The following is a 21,477-nucleotide window of genomic DNA, read 5'->3' on the forward strand; positions in this document are numbered from 1 at the left end:
TGGACTTGAGACCAGAGGGTCTGGGCAGAGGGATGGGAAAGCCAAGCCAGGGCAGCTGGTGGCCAGGAGGCTACTAGCCCACAGCGACCTCGCACAGGGCTCCTGGCTCAGGCTTCTCGGTCAAGCCTCCTTGGCCTGAAATCTCGGGACAGAAACGGGCCGGAGGAAGCCCTGGTGGGGTCCAGCCCCTGCAGCTGATCTCAGGTTTGGGGGCGAAGCTGCATGACTTGACTCCCTGTTCAGTTCCACGGGGCCCTCCCCAGGTGTGCATGGGGGCATCAGTGAGTCAGGAGGGATCCTTCTCACGGCATGCCCCCAGAACACCGTCCACTCTCAATCTCTGTGCTCCCGAATCAGGGGCTGGTACGCCCCAGACTGAGCCCTAGGGGCATGGGAGTGCCGGGATGCCCAAGACAGGTGCCCCTGATGCCAGACACGGGGCTGGGGTGATAATTACAGCAGGGAGAGGGTTTGCCTTGCACACGGCCAAACTGAGTTCAATCCCCGGCATCCCATAGGGTCCCCCGAGCACCGGCAGGAGTGATTCCTGAGTGCAGAGCCAGGAGGAACCCCTGTGCATCACCACATATGACTCCCCCACCACCAAAAAATAAAAAAGGCCAGTGAGCTGGGCACGTTTCCTATTTCTAAGAGTCCCTGTGACCTGCACCTCTGGGTCACCACAGGCAGGGTGGCTGCTGAGGGCGGGACAGTGTCCCGCTAGCCGATCAGCACTCAGGAAGGCTGGCAGAGCTGAAAGAAGGCTTTCAGAGCCAGTGAGACATTCGCATTTGATTTGGGGTGTGTGTGTGTGGTGGGGGGTGTCTCTCACGTGATTCTCAGGAAGCGCAGGAGGCCTCTCTGGTGGTTCCTGGCCAACCAGGCTCCTGGTTCAGTGCCAACCCCTGACAAGATGGCGCTGCTCGGGCTCAGCGGGGCCACAGCCGGCAGTGCCCGGGGAACCACGCGGTGTCGGGAGCCCACACAGGCAGCACCTTCACCCTGCCCTACCTCTCTGACCCAGAGTGTTCAGTTCTGTGGGAACCTGGTCGCCTAAAGCCTTGCGCTGTGATGCAGCGGCAGACACGTGCTACCTGGTGATGGGGAGGGAGCCCAGGCCCTGCTCCAGGAGGACCGGGTGGCCTTTGACGTGGCAGTGACCAGAGTCACTGGGGGATGGGAAGACCCTCCCTGGTCCGGGCCACCTGACGCTAAGGCCGGCAGCGCACCCGCCACTCCCACTCACCGTAGGTCACCCACATGTTTGTCGCTGCGGCTGCCAGGTCAGCGGGGGAACCCCGGAGGGAGACCATCCGTGCCACTCATGGGTGACGGGCGGATGAGATGCAGCCACAGAGCTGCCCTGCGGTTCCCAGCAGCACCGAGGAAGGCACATGCCTGGGAAGACACGCATGGTAGGTTCTGGAAACCCGCCCTTTCGCACGGTCAAGACTCAGGATGAGGAGGGCTGAGGGGATCGTACCGAGGGGAAGGCACTTGCCTTGCTTGGGTTCAGTTCCTGGCACCCCCTAAGGCCCCCCCCACACCCGCCCTGAGCCCTGCCAGGGGCGATCTCTAAGCACAGAGCCAGGAGTAAGCCCGCATGCGGGGTGTGGCCCCAAAGCAAAACAAGAAGACGTAGGATGAGGTTAGACCAGGTCCTCCTGCGTTACGTGCAGAAAGATCGAGAGATAGAAGCCCAGAGAGGAAATGGACTGTGTCCACTCTCCAGCACTGGACGGAAGGAAGAGAAGACATCTGGGGAGAAACAAAAGTCACAAAACTGGCACTGAGCAAACCAGAGGGTGCCCCCTGCCAGCCCGCCCTGGCGGCTGGCATGGAGGGGTGAGAGGCGCAGTGAGTCTGCATGGTTCCAGGAAGGGCCCTGAGCCCCCTGCATTGCCTGCTGGAGCCCAAGCAGGCACCCGTGTGCCCTGGCCACTCACCCAAGACCACTGCTGCAGCAGCTAGGCTGGCCAGCACCCCTAGCCCTGTCCTGGCCCCCAGGGGCTCCCTAGGAGCAGGTTGGGGACGGTGGTGCCTCTGCGCTCTCACTCTGCTTCTTATAGGATGCTTCTGAACTCTCCAGGCAGTGGAAATAAAAGGAAAATTCCCAACATCTCTGAGAAAGCCCTGGGTGGGCGTTTTCTGAATTCCGTGGGGAGACACAGCAGATGGTTGCAAGTCTCTCCTAAGAGGATGTTGGGGTCGCCTCCTGATTTAGGGGTTTGCAATGACCTGAAGCTCTCCCTGGAGAAATTCAGTGGCATCAGTGGGTTTCTGAGCATGGTGTGTGGCCCGATGTAGGATGAGAGAGTGGGGGGCAAGCCAGGAGCCCTTCTTGAGGATGTGTGAAGGCACTCCACACTCTTTTGTTTGTTTGTTTCTTTTTTGGTCACATCCAGTGATGCACAGGGGTTACTTCTGGCTTTGCCTTCAGAAATTACTCCTAGTGGTGCTGGGGGGACCATATGGGATGCTGGGAATCGAACCCGGGTTGGCCGGGTGCAAGGCAAACGCCCTCCCTGCTGTGCTATCGCTCCAGCCCAGGCACTCCACACTCTTAACCTGAGGAACACTCTGTGAATATGGGGCTCCTCTAGACTCAAGGTGGGTGGGCTCGTGAGTCCGCATCCTGAGAGTAGCAAGGGGTCCCCAGGGTCCTGAGGGAGCAGACTTGAGAGGGGCCACCGGCAGCTCCCAGATCCGAAGGCTCACTCTCATTCTGGGCCAGAGATGCTATTAGTGCAAATTCACCCCTGAGTAACTGGGCCTGGGATGAGTCTTCCCAGAGGAAGCAGAGACATCGGCTCATCTACACCCCCCACTCCAACACTCACCCACACAAACCTACACACTCACCCACACAGTCTTATTTAAATACACACTCATACACTCATCCCACATGTGTAAACACTCACACACTTTGATCTACAGACACTCCTCCCCTCACACGCATTCACATACACCCCCACACTCATCTACACAACACTCTCACCGATGCACACCTACATACACACTAACTGAAACATACCACATACATTTACAAAAACACCCCCACACACCCACACATTCATATACTCATCCCAATATGTATCCCATAGACTCAATACACTCACCCCAAACTCATCGGCATGAATAACATTCCCCCCAAACTCACACGCACATACAGACACTCACTCCTGACATACATCCCCATGCACACATACAACCATATCCTCCCATGCTCACCTCCACTCACCTACTCACTTCCACGACATACTCACATCTACCCACAAACTCATGTATTCACAGACATGCATTACCACACTCACCCATCGAGACACACTCACCTCATACACCCCTGAAATGCTCATACCTCCTCACCTAGTCACAATACATATACTCACATACACACACATAAATGCACCCCACCAGCTCCACATCCAACATAGCCTTCAGACCATACAAAATCTCCCTGTGGACCGCCCTTGGCTATTCATTCACATCCCCTGACTGATGTGAACATGTTTTATAATCATCAACAGTAAGCAAGTCATCAGGTCACACACCATCACTCCCTTCCACAAGCCATTTTTCTTTAAATATATATATTAAAAAAAAACCACAGAATATGCCCTTCCATGCCCAGTCTCCTCTACTCTCTCTTGCCCTCTCATCAACTATCACAAAAAGAAAATATGGGGCTAATTTATTAGAACCAGAGTAGTGCTGCGGCCTGCAGCCGTGGGCCGGATCGCTGTTTATGTCTATAACGCCTGCTGCTGAAACAGGAAGCTCTAAAAACCACTCAACCATTATTTCTTTCAGAGGCTCTTTCTGATGGATGGTCCTCTGTTCCCACCCCGAATCCTCCTCAACCGAAGCGCCCAGCAAGCACGGCCCAAAGGGTGGGCAGGGAGAAATCCAGCTTCTTCTCATCAGCTCTAGGATCCTGCTCAGACAAATGTGTTTGATGTTAAAAATCTGTCTGACAGCATCAGCAGCGCCTGATCCTTCATAAAATCAGCAAGAAAGCCAAGAAGGAATGAATTATGAGACTGGCGGAAAGGCGCTGTTTGGAAGAAAGCTCTTCTTGGTGGTCCTTGCCACGACACTAAGATAGGGCAGGGTTGGAAGGAGAAATGGGTGGGGAGCAACTCGCTTTAAGAAAGGGTCATGATGGGGGCCTGGGAGAGAGAGTATAGCAGGTAAGGTGCTTGCCTTGCTCACAGCCAACCTCCTGAGTGCAGAGCTGGGTAGTAAGCCCTGAGCACCACTGGCTGGGTGTGGTTCCCAAACAAAACCAACCCAGAAAGTGAATATAAAGTGCTGTGACCCTTTCTTCCTTTGGCGAAACAATGAGAAATCCGATCTGGAAGAAAGCTCACATCCAACGATGGACACAGACTTTTGGTCTGACCTCAAAAAGAGTTATTTGCGTGATGTGTTAGAAAACTAGATCTTTCTTTCATCCTGCTCTACCCAGACTAAAGTCTGAAGGCCGATTTCAGTAGAGGCATTATTTCAAGTGAATAAGCGTGCCCAGGGGCCAGAAACAAGAGTGTGGGTTTGACTACAACCGCGGTGCATCTCCTACACTCTCTCCTGGAGACAAGACTGCCAGCATGTCTTCGGGAATCTTCTCTGCAGACCCACTCTGGGGTTGTCAGATGAATCACTCCTTCCCCCATTAGCAGTCTCTGATGGATGGATAGAGAATGACTTGGATCCTGAGATAATGCTCTGAGTCATGCAGACCGTGTCTCAGCAGTCACCCTGCCACCGAGACAAGTCTCTTTCCGTTTAGGAGACCAGCACAGTCGCTTCTTCTCCAAACGCACCTTCTCCTCCTCCCAACCACAGTCTCTTTCTCCTCGGAGAAGCAGCCTCCTCAACCCGCTCCCCAGACAATGCAAAGGAACTGAAGCGTGAAAGTGCCATGCGTGGCAAACATGCAACCAGAACGCAACCGCCCTGGTGGCGACGGGAGAACATCTGTCTGGTGGGATACTCACAGAGCACCCTCAGGAGGGAATGGCCACTGCAGAGAAGCCCCTGGAAAGGCTGGAGTTTTTAAGATAGGCAAGATTAGAGTTGTTGGGGAAGTGAACATCAAGGCCAATTCCTCCCAGAAATCTTTTGCAGGGTGGGGAGGGCCTCCCCCACGATGCACAAGGAACTCGGGACTCCGGGCGACACGCCAGTTGATGCTCAGTTGAGTCAGAGGATTGAATGTCAGGGCCCAAGGATACGGTCCTTCTCAGGCGGAGCAGTCCTGGGGGCCACGAGGGACACACCTCATGGTGTTTGGGGTCCTCCGGGGCTCTATCTGGTCATGTTGGGGTGCTGGGAAGGCATATGATGCCAGAGATTGAACCCAGATCAGATGTCTGTGAGGCAAGCGCCCTAAGCCTTGCGCTATCTCCCTGGCCCCACCACCCAGAAACTAAACCGTTTGAAGGGCCTATAAAACATCTGGCCTTGAGGGGCAGCAGGATGTGGAAATTCCTACGGCAGCTGTGCAGGCCGGGGCTGGGCCCGCTTTGAGGAGAGGCCTCTCTGCTGGGCCCCTTCCCCTCGGCAAGGGACCCCAATTGTACCCCCATTGCCTGGTGGCTTTGTAAGGTCCTCACCTGCCTCAGTGCGACTCCGCTTTCTGAGTTACACACACTGGGCTTGGCTATAACACAGGTGTGACCCAAATGGTCTCGGAGTCTGTGGGGGTGGTGGCAGGCGGGGAGCAAGGGTAAGTCGCCTCCTTGGTTTCTTTCACCCTTTCCAGCTATCTAAGGCTTGAGACTCAGTGTTAGTTAGCTCCCTCGTAGTCAAGAAAAAGTTCCTGATTCACAAGTCGGGCAGTGGGGGACCCGATCCACGGGTCTCAAGGAGATTCACAAATGATTGGCAGCTGGCATTGAAGGCAACACTGCATGTTGGCACACACAAGGCCAACTCTCTCCTCTTGGTAGAAGGCTTCTAAAGGGTCTCCTCATCTATCCAAATATTCCTGAGAGACTGAAGATGCTCTTTGTTAGAGGAACAGAGAAGGGCTTAGGCAGCGCGGTCCCGTCCTCTCTCCACGATGGGGTGGACAGCACCATCGGCTTAGTCTCCTCCTGAGTCCTAAAATGAATTAACTCCAGCCGTGTCCCTGACGGACCGATTCCTTCCCAGCTGACTAAGCCCACAGTGGGGGCGGAAGCACTCCTAGATTTCATTACTAAAATTTCTTAAACATCGCTCTCTTGCAGCCGGAAGACACTTGGTTGAAACGGAAAAATATCAGTAGCATCTGCCTCGGGGACTGACGTCACGGGCTGGTCAATGGAGCTCGTGGGAGAGAGTTTTCCTTAGGATCCAGACAGAATGTGAGTTTTTGGGGGCAGGTGGCAGGCAGCCCCAGGATGTGGAGTTAAGCGTGGTGCCAACTGAACCACCAGTTCCGAGGCGGGCTCTTCCTGCATCTACGGGTGGAAAACGCAAGCGTGCTCTCCCTGGAGCAAGAGTTCAGCTGACCAGAGAAAGGAGAGAAGTGGGAAAAAAGAAGAAGGCGCAGACTGCTCACGCCTTTGCCACTCTTCGTCTGGGCCAGGATTGTCAGCAGAGCCTCAGAAAGCCGGACAGGCAGGTTTGCCCAGTCACAGGCTGAACCCGGGGTTCGGGGCTGTGGTCCTGGATACCCGCCAACACCCAGACAGATCAGTTTTGTTGAACAGAGAAAAACCCTTCCTTGCTCAGCCGCGGACAATTTCTACAAGGTTTTACGATCCCCACGGAGCAGCAGCTGCAGAAAGGAAGAGGGAGCTTCTTGTTCCAGCCCGCAAGGCCACTGAGAGCCACAGACAATCTGTCTGACCGGAGGCCTTTGACGGAACGTGAAATTGGCCTGGCACTGTCCACGTGAGCCAAGAGCCAGGACCTCCTGGGCCAGTTGGGGGGGGGGGGTGTCCACACGCCAGGGATAGGTTTTCAAGCCTATTTTCCGAGCAGAAAAATGAAAGCTTCAAGAGTCTCTTCAGCTCACTTAATGAAATGCAATGGAACTTTGAAAGGACCAGATTCAGGGAGGAAGACTGAGACTAATTGTCAAAATTAGTGAGAATCATCTGTTCTCTTCGTAATGGGAAGCAAATTGCCAAAAAAATAGAAAGAAAGAAAGAGGAGGGAAAAGAAAAAGGTCTGGCAGACTTTGATGTTGACACTTGAAAGTGGAAAATCAAGTTGCTTTTTACGATGAGGGAGAGAAATTATGAGACGGAGTCAATCGGGGCCTTTATAGACCCCCGCCCCCCAAGTATCACCCAAGACCAGCTCCACACAGTGACTAACTAGGTCAAACGTGCCATTAATGTTTCCTGTGTCCTGGGTGGCTTATTATACCTTGTGGGAAGCTGTTCAGAAACAGTGCCCAGTTGCAAACGACACTTCATCCCCCCTTCCAGAGAATCAGAAAACGACTTTGTTGCAGCTACTTTCCTGGGGGGGTTTTACACAAACTCAAGGGCACACTAGTAAGAAGGAGGCAGCTGAACGCAAACAATCCACACCTTGGGGAAACAGTTCACTGTTACCCAAGTAAACACAAGCACCTATTAGTCACCCACTCAAAACAGAGACGGCCAATGAGGGCTGAGAGACCAGCCCCCCACACCAGAAAAGGAAGCAAGCTGCTTTCCAAATCTCATGCTTTATGATCGCCGACTTACTGCCTCGTGCCGGAAAGCCACCACTGAACTTTGCATGTCACTGGGGTGGGTCGTCCAAAAGTTCCCCCCACTTTTAGAAGCCAAGCCTGACACAGAGACCCACAGAGCTGCCTGTTCTGAAAAAGAGTCATTTCTTCAGAAAAGCTATCCAATAAGCTTCAGCTACAGCTTCTCAATAGCAGATTCTTCCAGCAGATGGGAATTCAGATTGCGAGTAGCTGGTAGGCACAGGGCGGGCGGTAAGACCTTTGTTTTTTATTGCTTCTCACCCACTCTGCCAGCTACTCATGCAGAGCCTTCAAAATGTTTTCTAAACACACACTCTGAATCATAATGCGAATTCCATTTACTGAAAGGCGGGGACTTTTAATATAACAAGTGAACCCATTTAATGACTTCTGCTTTTATACCATATAGCATCATCACTCCTGCTTTCAATAAATGGATATAATTTTCTTAGCATTACCCTATCATTAACATAGTTAGTACGATAAACATATATTTTCAATCACATTACAAGTTTCTTATTTTCTCCACCTATAATTCTCATTTAAAAATGCTTCAGACATCTAAAATAGCACAATGATCCCCTCCACCCAAAACAACACAGCTTCGCCCTCTTCCTCTATTCAACTAATAAATGTGTCTCAATAACATAGATTTTCTATTTTTTTCCTAATGCTTCTATGAGTAATGATCACACATATGTTTAAGTGTCCTTTGATGTTCCTTTAATTTTTCAACATAATAGTTATCTATGGTTGCTATTAGGCCTTTTTATTATACTTGAAATAACTTTTATTCATAAACATATCAATAATATTATAAAGTGAATTTTCCAAAACAAACTATCCTACCTTCCTCAATTAAACTTTTGCTTGTTATTACTTTTATAAAATATGACTTAAGTGCTTACAATATGAAGAAAACATAATACTTGAAAAATGATTGGAAACCAGAGAACAGGGTTACAACAAGCCAAAATTCCTCTTTCTGCTCTAATACTTTGATAATGGACGGAAGGCAAACAATATAAAACTACACAGAGAATCACACTAATGCAATCATTCCTCTAGATAATCCAGCCTTTAATATCATTAGCAACTAAAATGGTAACTGGGTCCAGCCACTCCCCCAAATCATAACAAGGATCTAAATTATAAGTAAGAGGAGAGTCACCTTGTATCAAATGTACTGAACTAGAATGGTACCAATAGTATTTCTTCACATTTGACCATAAAAAAGGAAGTTTGATTGAAACAATGTTTCAGTAGCACATAGTGGAGGGCCCTTAAAAATCACTAGACCTGATCATTTGGAAACTGTGTCAAAGTTGGTAGAATATTAAACTAAATTATCATGATAGTTTTATAGTTTTACATTTTAAGAAAGATCCGTAGGGCTCTTTGAAATTCACAATTCCCATTTACATGCTCTAAATAAATCCTGAACCAACTCAAAAATAGAAAGCAATCATGTAAAGCTAGATTCTGTTGAAAAAAATATTAGATTTCAAATAAGGATTTTTAGAGAAAGCTTGACAGAAGCCACCATCATAAAAAGTGAGCATATTTCAAGGGAATCCCTTCATCAAAACATAAACATTTTGAACTCGGGGTTTGTGACTGCGTTTCACATTCAGTTTTCACAGGTACATACCTCTTCCGCTTCGACCGACAAACCTGAGGTCATTGAATCTGGCAACTTGGTTTTTCATGGCTGCGGTAGCATTCCTTAATTCGGCCGAGTAGTTTTCATCATTGCCTGCCATGACCGTGACCAAAGTGCCATCAGGAACATCCCCCAGAGCCACCACCTAAACGCCAGCCAAGAGAGAAAAAAAGACATTAGAAATGACCTTACCTTTCGATCCTTTTTTGCAGGAAGTCACATCCACTTAAATCTATGGAGGGAGGACTTTTGAGTTTGCAAAAGAATAAGGATTCCACTGCAAGCAATAGGATGGGAAATTTTACTTTGAGTTCCATGGTGCACAATTGAATATAAATGCTCAAATCCTAAAACATTCACCAAACTTCATCTAAATAGAACCTCCTAAGGTCCCGCAGTACAGGTAGAAAGAGACTAAGATAGCCAAAACATGGAAAATGTATGGCTTTTTCATGAATACAATGATCTTTTCTTAATCCTCTGCATATGAGAAACAGAAGGTCTTGTTTCTGCAGTTCATAACCTAAACCGAATTTCACTTGCCCAGACGGCCACCAACAGGCCTCATGGGGCTTGTTTTACTTTTAGGTGTTTAAATGGATTCCTGCTAAAATTAAACTCAACCTCTGTTCGCGACCTGCCAGGCAATGTTTGAAAGACTTAAATGTTTATCTTTCCTACCCCCATACTTGTTTCTATTACCTTAATTTTCACATACAGGCAAGCACAAAACAAATCAGAAACATCCTTGCTCATTACAAAAAGGACAGACCTTAGAGAAGATGTCTGTTCTGTGGTCCCTCTCAAGGCAGGGATGGCAACTACGTTGTCTTTTTATACCTGTGTGTCCCCCAGGTAACTACCTCCTGACAAATGTCAGAGACTTTCTCCAAATCCAGCTGACCTGGAAGAAGAATCCCTTTCATGTAACTGAGGAGAAACAGATTTCTTTTCTGCCTATTGGAGGGGAAGGGTAGAACCTAGTATGCTTTGCATGTAACATAAAAACAGTCATTTCAAGATAAAATGCTCTGAAAAGCATGGCAGGAAGGCTCTTTCTGCCAAGTCTCCACTTACTGGTCATCTTGTGAACCGTCTAGAAACTATTTTCATTTATTTCTAGCCACCTTCTCCCTACCCTGCTTTTTTTTTTTTTTAAAGGAACCAGCAAATTCCAAATTCAACACCCCAAGTTATACTTGTTTTTGTCACTTCTGATCTTTTGAAGGCTATTTTCTCAGTGTTGAAATGTGTGTTTTGCAGACCGATGATATAGTATCTGTTTGCAGGGGTGGTTGAGTGGCAAGAGGAAATCTTTCTCCAGTGATTACATCTTCCTCTGTTTTCTACCTCCCAAGGTTACTATGGCTTGCTTCAAAACTTAGGAGTCAATATCAACATTTTCAGTCTTCTTTTCCTGTCTGTACTGAAGGTTCCAAGAGGCAATAGCAAAACTGTGTCTCTAAAAAAAAAAAAATTTCTTCTTGAATGGCTTGCTTAGTCATTGCTCTTCCCCACTTTATCCGGAGGGCTATCTACTCTTTCCATTTAGTACCAGGCTTTTGCAGCTGGATACTTGGGAGGTATGACACGGACAAAGAGCCAAATCACTAGGAGAGGCAGATGTACATCTGACCCCAAGACAACCTCAGGTGAGTGGACCTCCTGGCTGTACCTGGGCGCTAGCTTCATCAATTTTAATCCCACTTCCATGTCAAATCAGATCTCAGTCTTTTATCTCTCCTTTTAATTCTTTCCATCCCGTTGCTGGACTTGATTTCTTTAAAGGAGACTTAGAAACATAGCTATTTATCCCCTAAGCACCCTCTAATTAGGTATTTAGTTCCCATTATAAGGATGTTTGTTGTCCTTTAATTAAATGCAATACTATGACACGTCCCTTTTGTTTCAAAAACATCATGGAAATAAATCTCAGATCAGTTATTTAGCGATGATGACCTTTTATTTTCTAGGCCCTCAAAAATGTGTTCAGTTCTTTACAGCCTTGTACAAATTTTTTCCACTTTTGTTTTTCCACTGTTTTCACTTCTCTCTGTAAAATTAGCTCACAGTGTTGAAATGCCTTCCCTGGACATACGGATTTTTTTTTTTACTTCCTCATCCCACCTTCCCTAACAGCCGGCTTCTCTATTTTCATTCAACATTCAGTAAGAATACAGGCCTGATCAGCTATTTGGTTTTCAGACAGAATGATTTGCTGTTGGAGTTACATCTGTGATGAGATTCAACTAAATAAATTTTGTTTTATAACTACCCAAATGTGTTCTACATCACCTTCCTTGAGCCAGGGTTCCATGTCTGATTTTTCCAAAAGATTCCTCATCAGTAATTAGCTAATTCATGAGTCTTCTACCAAGAGGAAACATATATACAGTAGCATGGTGGTTTAAAAGTATTTTGGAACTTAGATTTTTTTTTTTTAAATTAAGTGTTTAACTCCTACGATTCACTTAAAAAAAAAATCAAAGCTATTTGGAGACTCAAAGATCACTTACTCAGTCTTTCATGAATCTGCGGGGAGGGGGGGCGGAAGGAGGGATATTTAATCTAGGAAAATTACACTAAAAACGTATATCATCTAATTAGTAACAACATATTTAGACTAGTAAAAGAACTCATTTCTAAAACTAGCATGCTGTTCATTCAATACAGACTCATCATTGATAAGCAATATGCAGAAAAAAAGATTTTAAAATCTAACTTCAAACAGCAAAAAGAGCAAAAAAAAGGCAACTGGAATGGAATACTATAAACAATGAATAAGGAAACACAAACATTTACATTTTAACACAGACCAAACAGTCACGAAGAGACTTGCTAGAGGAGATCTCATTTTTGTTTTGCTTCTCTGTTTTTAGAGTATCAGGAAGTTGAGCCAAATATCAACCCTCTGGTAAACTCGGCCCTCCTGATCCTGCTCTTGGCTGCCTGCTCACAGCTCACCTGGCATCTTAAAGCATCTCTAATTAAGCTGAAATTACAGTTACCATTCATTTATTTCCAATCCCTTAATTTCCCAGTGTTTCAATGAAAGCTGTGGAGCGGAATTTAGCATTCTGCCATGACGCTGGATGCAGAGCTCAGAGGCCGAGATCTTGCGGGGGAGAAACAATTTATTGCCTTTTTATGAAAGGGAGGCTTCAAACAGCATTCAGAACCTCAGAACTGACTGAAGGCATGTTTGTGCCTTGAGACACAGGAGGATCAGACCTAGACAAACTTGTAATAGTACAAGGCACTGCCCAAGTCATTCAGACAACTTTGCAGACAGCTTCTGTAAATAATGGGAAAGCAGCAAATTTAAGATTTCTCACTCATCAAATACGTCTTCCTCCTAGGCTGAAAAAGTGAAAAAAGAAACTTGCTTGGGAGAAGTTGGGGCTTGATTGGGGGGTGGGGGCGGGGGGGAGAGGGACCCTTTCAGGATCCAGAATAGGCAATTAGGATGGTTTTCATCTCTTTTAAGGAAAGTGCATAGAATCTCCCTTTCATTGCGAAGATTAAAGCAGAGGACAGACACCCAGAATTTCCCAAGTCTCCTCAAGAATGGCTCCTGCGCTCATTTCAGAGCCTCAGATGCTCGAATTTGTGCCCACTTTCTCCTCTTTCTTGTCATTTTGCTTTTCTGCTTCGCCTCTTACAGAGATAGTCGGAGGCTTATATAAGTAAAACGCAGAATTGAAAGTCTTCATTTCTGAAGACACTGGGGGGGGGGGGGCGGGAGGGGAGGAGGGCAGGTTTGCAAAAGGCCAGGAGGGCAGCCTGGAAGGAGCAGCGAGCTCACTGCAGGCTTTTGCAAGTCTGGTCTCTGTGTACCCTGCCAGTCTTCTCCCTGCCAACCCAACCCTCTCTCAGACTCCTGCAGACCCTCCACGGGAGGCCTCCCTTTCTGGGGACTTGGAGGAGTGACAGAGGGGAGCGAAAAGGCCTTTCCCCCTCCGCTCCTTTCCCCTACTATTCTCAAGTACCCCTACCCCACTGGAACTTTGGTTCTCAAGGGCCCTATACCTTGATCTCTCAGCAGTCTACCAACCATCACTCTGCAAAACAAACTCAGTCCTTTTTTTTTTTTAAAGAGGACACTGGCCTTGTTACCCAGATGTCTGCAACAGTGAATTGCCTGGTGGTTGAGAAAAGCAACTTCGCCATTGTTTTAGAAAGAAGATTGTCCTGTGGTGACTTGAGGAAAGACACTGCTTCCCTCCTGGAGCTGAAGGAAGCACGCCTTAGTGTTCTGGGGGCGCTTTCCCACCAGAGGAGGGGAGAAGAGCCCAAGGAGGTCCAAATTTCCCCCTCAGGGAAGCCATAGACTGGGGGAACTCCTCAGATCGTCAGGGGCACCCAGGTTTAAAAGGCCCTTTGGCTGTGGACCAAGTTTCCTCCGGTGTTTATCTGCAAGTGACCACGGAGCCCAACCCTGCCCAGAGGTGCCTGCGGGATCCCTTTATGTAATGGGATTAGGGTGATTTAAAGTGGAAAGGGGCATTGAACCTAGTCTCTGCAAGGATGCAGGGAAGGGAATCCTGGCCTCTCTCCTTCACCCCCCTCCAACACTCCAGCTTCCAGAAAGCAGGAGAACCTAGAGCCTGGTGGTTCCTCTGGTTTCAGACAACATGCTCTAAATCTGCAAGTGGACGAACCTTTCAAGAGAAAAGAACTCACTCTGGCGGTCCTTTTCCTCCAAGAGAAGATTATTCATTGTCAGGTGGTTCAGAGGCAGCAGAGGCCAGGAACCATGAACAAGCTGATATGAAATGAAATCTCCTTTTAAAGAGAATCACTTGATGACTTATTTAATCAGATATGAGAGAGAGAGAGAGAGAGAGAGAGAGAGAGAGAGAGAGAGAGAGAGATTTGCTCAGTTCCCTCCCTTGCCTACTTCAGCCCTTTGAATGAGCAGAAAATATCCCTCTACCCACCTCGTTCCTCCCTCCCTACAAGACAACCCCCTTTTTGAATGCACTGGAGCCAGCAGAACAGAATCCTACTTCTCCTGTTTGGGCCCAGGGGTGGTGGGTGGCAGTTTTAAACCGCCTTGGGGTTGTTTATCTCTCTGTGTTGAAGGCCGGGTTTTCTAGAGGCAGCCAAGGGATCTGGGATGAGGGGATGACATGAGAGGCCAGAGCCGGGCTGCCTTCCCTGTCCCCCACCACCCACCCCGCCTCCTAGTTCTGTCTCGGGCGCTGGAGACCCTGGCTCTATCCTGACACGTCCTGCCGCCCAGTATTACCCACCTGGCACCCTGGTGTGGGGGAGGGCTCCATCCAAGGGGAACCAGCGACAGGACCCGGAAGGTTCCAAGGAAAAAAAAAAAAAAAACCAACGGGCTTCGCCCCTGGCAGCTTTTGGCAGCAGCTAGGCTAGAAGCTCGCAAAATTAAAGTGTGCAGAAAACTTTTGCAAACTTCACTACACGCCCCGCCACGGACTTTGGACATGCTCATTCCCTACAGGGCAGTTAGGAGCTCTGACAGTTTTCCTTGTTGGTTGATTTTTCATTTCCCCGTGGGTAGGAAAGTATCTTGATTTGATTTCCTGCTGTTTCCGTCCTTCAGAGGGAGGGACGGGGATCTCAGTGCCCAGGGAGCAGCCCGCGAGGTGGTCCTGCAAACTTCCCCTACTTCACAGCCAAGCTTAGGGCCCCCAGCAAGTACCCGTCGGTGTTTAGCGGACTTTTTAATTAGGTGGGGTGGGGGACTGTCATGATTTTTTATTTTATCCTTCCAAAGGAGGCACCCCCAGCGGGCGCCTCGGGCTCTCTCCCCAGCCTGGAGACCCAATTTAGGGTCTCCAGGGCAACGCAGCATCCTTCCCTCCTCCCAGCCCCCAGTATCCCGGCTGTGCGGGTTGGACCGCGGGCCTAAAAGTGGACCGAGCTCGAACCCGGCCCCGCCGGCCTGGCGGCCCGAGGGAGCCCCGGGGACCGTCCCCGGGCTCGGCCTAGGCCGGCCCCGCCTGCCCGCCCAGTGCTCCCCGCCGCCCGCTCCGGGGGGCCCCCCGGTACCTTGAAAGCGATGGGCAGGGTCTTGTTGCAGCGCCAGTGCGTGGGGAGCACGGAGCAGAGGAAGTTGGGGCTGTCGGTGCGCACCAGCTCCCCGGGGTGGTCGGCCAGCACCTCCACCATGCTGCGGTCGCCGCTCCTCAGCTTGCCGGCCAGGGCGGCGCCGGCGTCCGGGGCGCCCAGCGGCAGCGCCTCGCTCATCTTGCCCGGGCTCAGCGCGGTGGACGGCGGCGTGAAGCGGCGGCTCGTGCTGGCATCTACGGGGATACGCATCACAACAAGCCGGTTGAGTAAAGACCCTGCAAACGGCGAGCTCCGGGCGGCGAGCTGCGGCGCGCGGATCTCCAGCCAGCAGCTCCCGGGAGAGCCACATACAAGTTCAAGGAGCCTTGGCTGCGGCGGCGGGGAGAGGACCCGGGCAGAGTCCGGGGCGGCGGCGGCGGCGGTGATGGGGGGCACTTAAGTTTCTAACAATCCAGACGTGGGGGTGTGGGGGGTGGGGGTTGCCAAGTTCTAGGTCCGGCCGAGCGGCCGCAGACCCCCCGCAGGGTCCCGAGCAAGCGGCCCGCTCGGTGCTGGGTTAGGAGAGCGGGCGCCCAGAATCCAGAGTCAAGTGCCAAGGGACAAGCTCTTCTAAGTCTTGCTTTGAGAGTTCTGGGTCAATCTTGGGCTGTTATAAAAGTTCCCGGAGGCCAAATTCCCGGCAGCGTCCTAAAATTTTAATGCGAGGGCAAAAAGGACCAGCAAAGACATAATTTGGAAGTTCCAGTAGTTTGTCCCCTGTCAGATTTTGGCTTATGGTTTTGGTTGTTTCTTTTCTTTTTTCTTTTTTCCCCCTCCCCCAGGTGAGTTTTGTCTAGAGTCCCAGCACGACACGAAATACACGCGCGTCTTCCATCGACAGCAGCACGTTGGTCATGCAAACCTGGCTTCAATCCTCCAAAGCTACAGCTGCGACTTCCAAGGTCTGGCTACTAATGTATGTGCACACACACACACATATAGATATATACATATGCTCTACTTCATAAAATATTTACAGTACAATCTGTAGAGAATTTAAACACAACAGGAATCCATTAATGTTGCTGCAGATTTTTTTTTAAGTGGCCTTGAAAATCATCTTCAGTAGTTGGAGAAGGGCCGGGCTAGAAGTACTTGTCATGTTCTCTCAATAAATTCTGGCAAAACGCTCAGTTCAGAAACATGCAGCTTTTCAAAGATCTCTTGCTAATTGGAAAAGAAAAAAAAAAGTCCAAGTTGAAGTCTCAGGGTACAGCTCTCCACATCTGAGAACTCGGGTTTGGGGATGTTGGTTAAGTTGACCGATCCTGCGGTTTGGTGGGAGACGCCGAGCAGCGGAGCCACACGCACGCCAGACGAGAACTCTTCCGAAGCCAGACACTGTCTACACAGACTGGGTGAGTCACCCCGACTTGGGCAGTAACGAGACGATCTTCCTCCACCCGCCGCCGCCGCCGGAGCGCCGGCTGGTGAAACGGACGGACGGGACCCCGCCAAGACCCCCAAGATCCCCGCGCGAACGCGGCAGGTGGAGCGGGGCCAGGCGAGGACGCTCCGCAGCGCCGATGGAAACAGACGGGGTGGGGAGGACGGTCGAGTTACAACCCGCACGCACACACTCCCACGCACCCCGCCACGCGCACGCAACTTTGACGGCTCGCCTGCAAGCACCGCGCACTTTCTTCCAGCGGTTGTCAAAGGAAGAAGTGAAAAAAAAAAAAACAACAAAAAACCAAAACCAAAAAAAAAAAAAACGGGGAAAAAGTTCACAGCCAGGAAAGAAGTTGAACCATCCAGCCAAGAAACCAGTTCATTCAAAAGTCAGAAATAAAAGGGGAAAAGAAAACAACCACACAGGACAATCGAAGCTCCAAGGCGGAATCAAGGAGAAGCAGCAAAGCTTGACTTTTTTTTTTCTTCTGGTGTCCCCAGGATCCCCGGCAAAGCAGTGCCTGGCGGCGCAGGGCCGGGCAGCGTGGTGGGTGCCCTGGCTGGGTCCGGCCGCGGGGCGCCCGTCCCGCCTTCGCCCGCTGGCTCTATGAATGAGAGTGCCTGGAAATGAACGTGCTTTTACTGTAAGCCCGGCCCGAGGAATTCCATTCCCTCAGCTCGTTTGCATAGGGGCGGCCGCCGGCCAATCACGAGCCTTTCCGGTATCAGCGGGCGCGGCTCGCGGCCGCGGGCTCCTGGAATTGGCCCGCGCGCCCCCGCCGCCGCCGCCGCCGCCGCGCGCTACTGTACGCACAGGCCGGGCGGAGAGCGGGCGGCCGCCGCGGCCACCGCGCTCTCCGCGCGCACGCCCGCCGCCCGCCCCCGGCTCCGCCCCGCTGCGGGCTCCGGCCCCGCGGCTTGGCACGCGCGCGCGCGCTGTTCCCCCCCCCACCCCCGCCAAACCCCGGCCCCGGGGCAGCAGGGGAGCTAGCGGCGCCGCGGGCGGCCGCGGGCCCTGGGTGGAAGAGGTGGAGAAAGGGGAGGCCGGCCGGGGGGAAGGTTCGGCCCGCGCGCCTCTACGCCCGGAGCGGCCTGCGCCGGGAGGAGACGGGGCCGTGCGTCCGGGGGAGGTCGCTGCCGCCCCGAGATCCCGGGCGAAGGAGACCGGGCTGGGGACCCGGGGGACCGAGTCGACCCCCCTCCCCCCCGGCGGAGCCTCGGCTTCCCCGGCGGGAGCGGGATTCGGTCTCTCCCGGGCGCCGGGCTCTGCGCGCCCCCTCGGCCCGATTGGCCGCTGCAGCGCAGTGGCGCTGACACCAGAGGGTTCTCGGTCTCCACCACACGGTTGTGCGATTCTTTTTTTTAATTTTTTTTTTTTAACTTTGCTCTCTCGGTGCGTTTTACTTAACTGCTTGGTGTCGCGCCACGCTCCGGCAGAGCCTAGGAGTTTGCTAGTAAAAGACCCCCAAAGAGCGGGAGATTGGAAAGAAAGTTGAGAAGTAGCCGCTGGGCGCGGCCCGGGCTACTGGAACTTCTGCTCCACCTCCCGGGCAGCGGGAAAGCACCGCCGCCGTTGGACCCAGATTACCCGCGCCCCGCACCCACCCTCCGGGTCCCCGGAAACGGCCCCGACTTTTTTTTTTTTTTTAACTCCCGCGCGCGCGCAAGCGGTCTCGGCTGCAGGACCCACCCCGGCTGGGCGCGCGGCGGGAACTTCCCCTAACAGCGTCGGTCTCTGCGGCGCCGGGGGCATTTTCCTGGAGCTTAGAGGGTCCGGCCCCGCCCCGGGCGTGCAGAGCCCGTTTCTGCAGCCACGGGGCTCCCTCCTCCCCGGAGAATCCAGCCCCGCCGCCGCCGCCCTGGGGCCCCGATCTCTGGGTGGAGATCGCTAGCCGGTCGCACTGTGCTCCTTCTCATCACGGCCCCCCGCTCTCTCCCCAGAACCCTAACTTTCAGGTCAACGGCCCCGGGGTCCCTCTCCCCTGCCCGCGTGCACGTGCAGATGGGTGGCGGGGGGCTGCGGGGTCCGGGGAGGCACAGCCGCGCGGAACTCGTCTAGGGGTTGCGCCCCTCCAACCCGACCGAGGCTTCCCGGGCCGCTGCAGGCGGGCGGGGAGGCGGCCGGGTGCCCCGGGCTCGGAGCTGGCGGCGGGCGCCCTCCCGGAGAGGCGCGACGGGCCCCGGGCCGACGGCAGGGGGCAGCAGCCGCCCTCGCTCGCCACGCGCGCCGGGCACCGGGACACGCCCCCGACGGCGCGGGACTCCTCGACCCCCCTCGTCGCCGCGGCTCTCGGGTCGCTCTCGTCGGAACAGAACTTTGGGTAGAAACGCCAGGAAGCGCCCGTAGGTGCCAGGCAGGGCCGCCGCGTCCTCCTTCGGCGGCGGCGGACAGACACCTCTCGGACGGGGGTCTCCGCGGTGCCCACTAGCCCGCTTCTGCGCGCGGCGAGGGGACGGCTCTCCCCCAGCCCCTTTTTGCTGGGCTCCGCTGTCCGACCTTCCAGGGAGCCCCACGGGGGGCTCCCCCGAAGCCCCTATTCCCACGAGCCCTCTCCGCTTCTCCCTTGGAGGACCGGGCGGGGTGAGCCCTTCTTAGCTCCCCCTTAAGTAAAACAACCCGGGGTTCCTAGCACCCCCGTTGGCACTTTATTTTGGGGAATGGGTCTGGGGCCTCTGGCCTCGGATAAGAACACTCGGGTGTTTTATTTTCTAAAGGGTTTGGAAGAAGCCCCATTTGTGCTAGGAAGACCCCAGGCCTTCCGCTCTCTAACGCTGCGCTGTGCTCAGTACCCCCAAATGTTGCGCCCTCGCTGCAGCACCTTGGAGGTGCCGCGGGGCCACCGGCTCGCTTCTGGCGGGCCAGGACAGCTCTTAAGGCCGGTTTGGAGCCAGCACCTCTTCCCCCACCCCCGAAATTTAGATGCTTCCCCCCTTAAAGTCGACCCAGCGATCCCAAGGTCAAGTGCATCCTCAGGACGCCCCCTCCCCTCCCTCCATCCCCGGGTGTGTGCGCGGCGGGTGAAAGTGGCCTTGGGGGCGGCCGGCTTCGGGGGAAGGGGAATAGCGGACCAGAGTAAGGCGTCCCCAGAAAAGGTCAGAGAAGGCTCCTCCTGATCTCGGGGCCCTTTGCCTGCAACCCTAAACCCGGCGAGGGGCTGCGGTCTCGGGCGGGAATCAAGTTGCCTGGACCAGCGAAAGCCGCACCAAGTTTAACCTTTCAAGGGCAGCGCGCCGCGCGCCGCTCGGCTGAGAGTTTCAACCGATAAATCCCGCGTGCGGATCCCGACAAGGTCAACGGCAGCAAGGGAAGCTTTTGCAGATTTATTCTAAGGCCGCGCGGCTGGCAGGCCCGCCTTTGGGCTTTCGGGACCCGGGCGGGACGGGCTGCAGGTGCGGTGCGGTGCGGTGCGGTGCGGTGCGGGCACCGGTGCGCTGCGGAGCGCACGGCTGAAAAGCAGAAATTAAAAACACTCTTCTCCTCGAGGACCTGAGATAAATGGAAAGCGGGCGGCGTTAGGCTTAACTCGGGGGTCTTTGGAGTCCCTTAGTCCGAGGGTGTTTATTTTTATTTTATTTTATATTCTTTTCGATGCTTATAAAGCCTAGTGGTATCCTGTCCGAAATGAAGAATTTTCTTTACACCTAGAGAGAACATGCGTTTCAGCGCCAATATAGAACTTCGCCCCCCTTCTCTGCTTCACCAAGGCAGGAAATAAAAAAGTCCCCACATTCATCTGGAATAAGACTAAAACAAACGTACCCTAAAGTAAAATCTTGAACGCAACGAAGGGAGGTTGTGCGGTCGCACTATGCCAGATTCTTCCAAATTTGCAGTGTGAGGGCGAATTTCAAAAAGACTTACGAACAGAAATTAAATGTAAGCTTTCCCCGCGAATTTTTAAAAAAATTACACTTGGTTAGTTGGAAGAGAAATATCAAAATTCACTGGAAAACAACAGCTCATGGAGGGTTTTCTTCTCGAACTTTAAGTAAATATATAGCTATCTGCGGTCTCAGGAAATATCTAAACATTTTACATTTTTATATTTTCAACACCTCAAAAACAGAATATGCATGCAGATGGGATTAGTATATCACCATTGTCTTAAATCACTCCCGTTCTGTGCAATAGTATATTTCTGAATTTGCGTTTCAAAAGAGGTACAATTTCTAAGAGAATAATTTCTCTTTTCAGGGGTGATTGAAATAAAAAGAAAGCCTAGAGAATGTGTTTGGCTCGTGATTCTGGGTCTATTGCTGCATTTGGTCCCAGGGAACACTCAGCAGAGCGGTGGGTGCATTTTCGTCATTTTGATCAAGACTAACACGTCCTTGTGTCACCTGCTAGACACCAAAACCATTTTTAGCATTAGAATTTAATCAAAAACATTTTCCCCCTGTGGAGTGAGTTGGAGACTTCACTTTGAAATGTAATTACTTTGGAAAGAGATTCTTTAGATCCTTCCCTTCTTGCTTTCCCACAGGAACCCTACCCAGGGATGGTGGAGATGATGTGTGAAGATTTTGCGTTAATGCCATAAATCAATGGTGCAATACACAGGTAGCAAACTGAAAGAAATATTTAAATTTGCTACAATTTAGGGATGCTTAGTAAGCATTTCCCCTCATAATTTTATTTCTT

General features: G+C 51.8%; 1 protein-coding gene across 1 annotated transcript in view; it reads right to left on the reverse strand.

Annotated features, from left to right (window-relative positions):
• RUNX1 (RUNX family transcription factor 1) overlaps positions 1-21,477 on the reverse strand; it is a 274,788-nt gene that overhangs the window by 87,227 nt on the left and 166,084 nt on the right. Inside the window, exons 3-4 of the mRNA XM_055127814.1 lie at positions 15,384-15,637; positions 9,348-9,504 (exon numbers count right to left, since the gene is read on the reverse strand). Of these exons, the coding sequence (XP_054983789.1) occupies positions 9,348-9,504; positions 15,384-15,637 (411 nt within the window). The remainder of the gene's footprint in view (positions 1-9,347; positions 9,505-15,383; positions 15,638-21,477) is intronic.

This window comes from Sorex araneus, chromosome 2 (assembly GCF_027595985.1).
Source record: "Sorex araneus isolate mSorAra2 chromosome 2, mSorAra2.pri, whole genome shotgun sequence".
Lineage (NCBI taxonomy): Eukaryota > Metazoa > Chordata > Mammalia > Eulipotyphla > Soricidae > Sorex > Sorex araneus.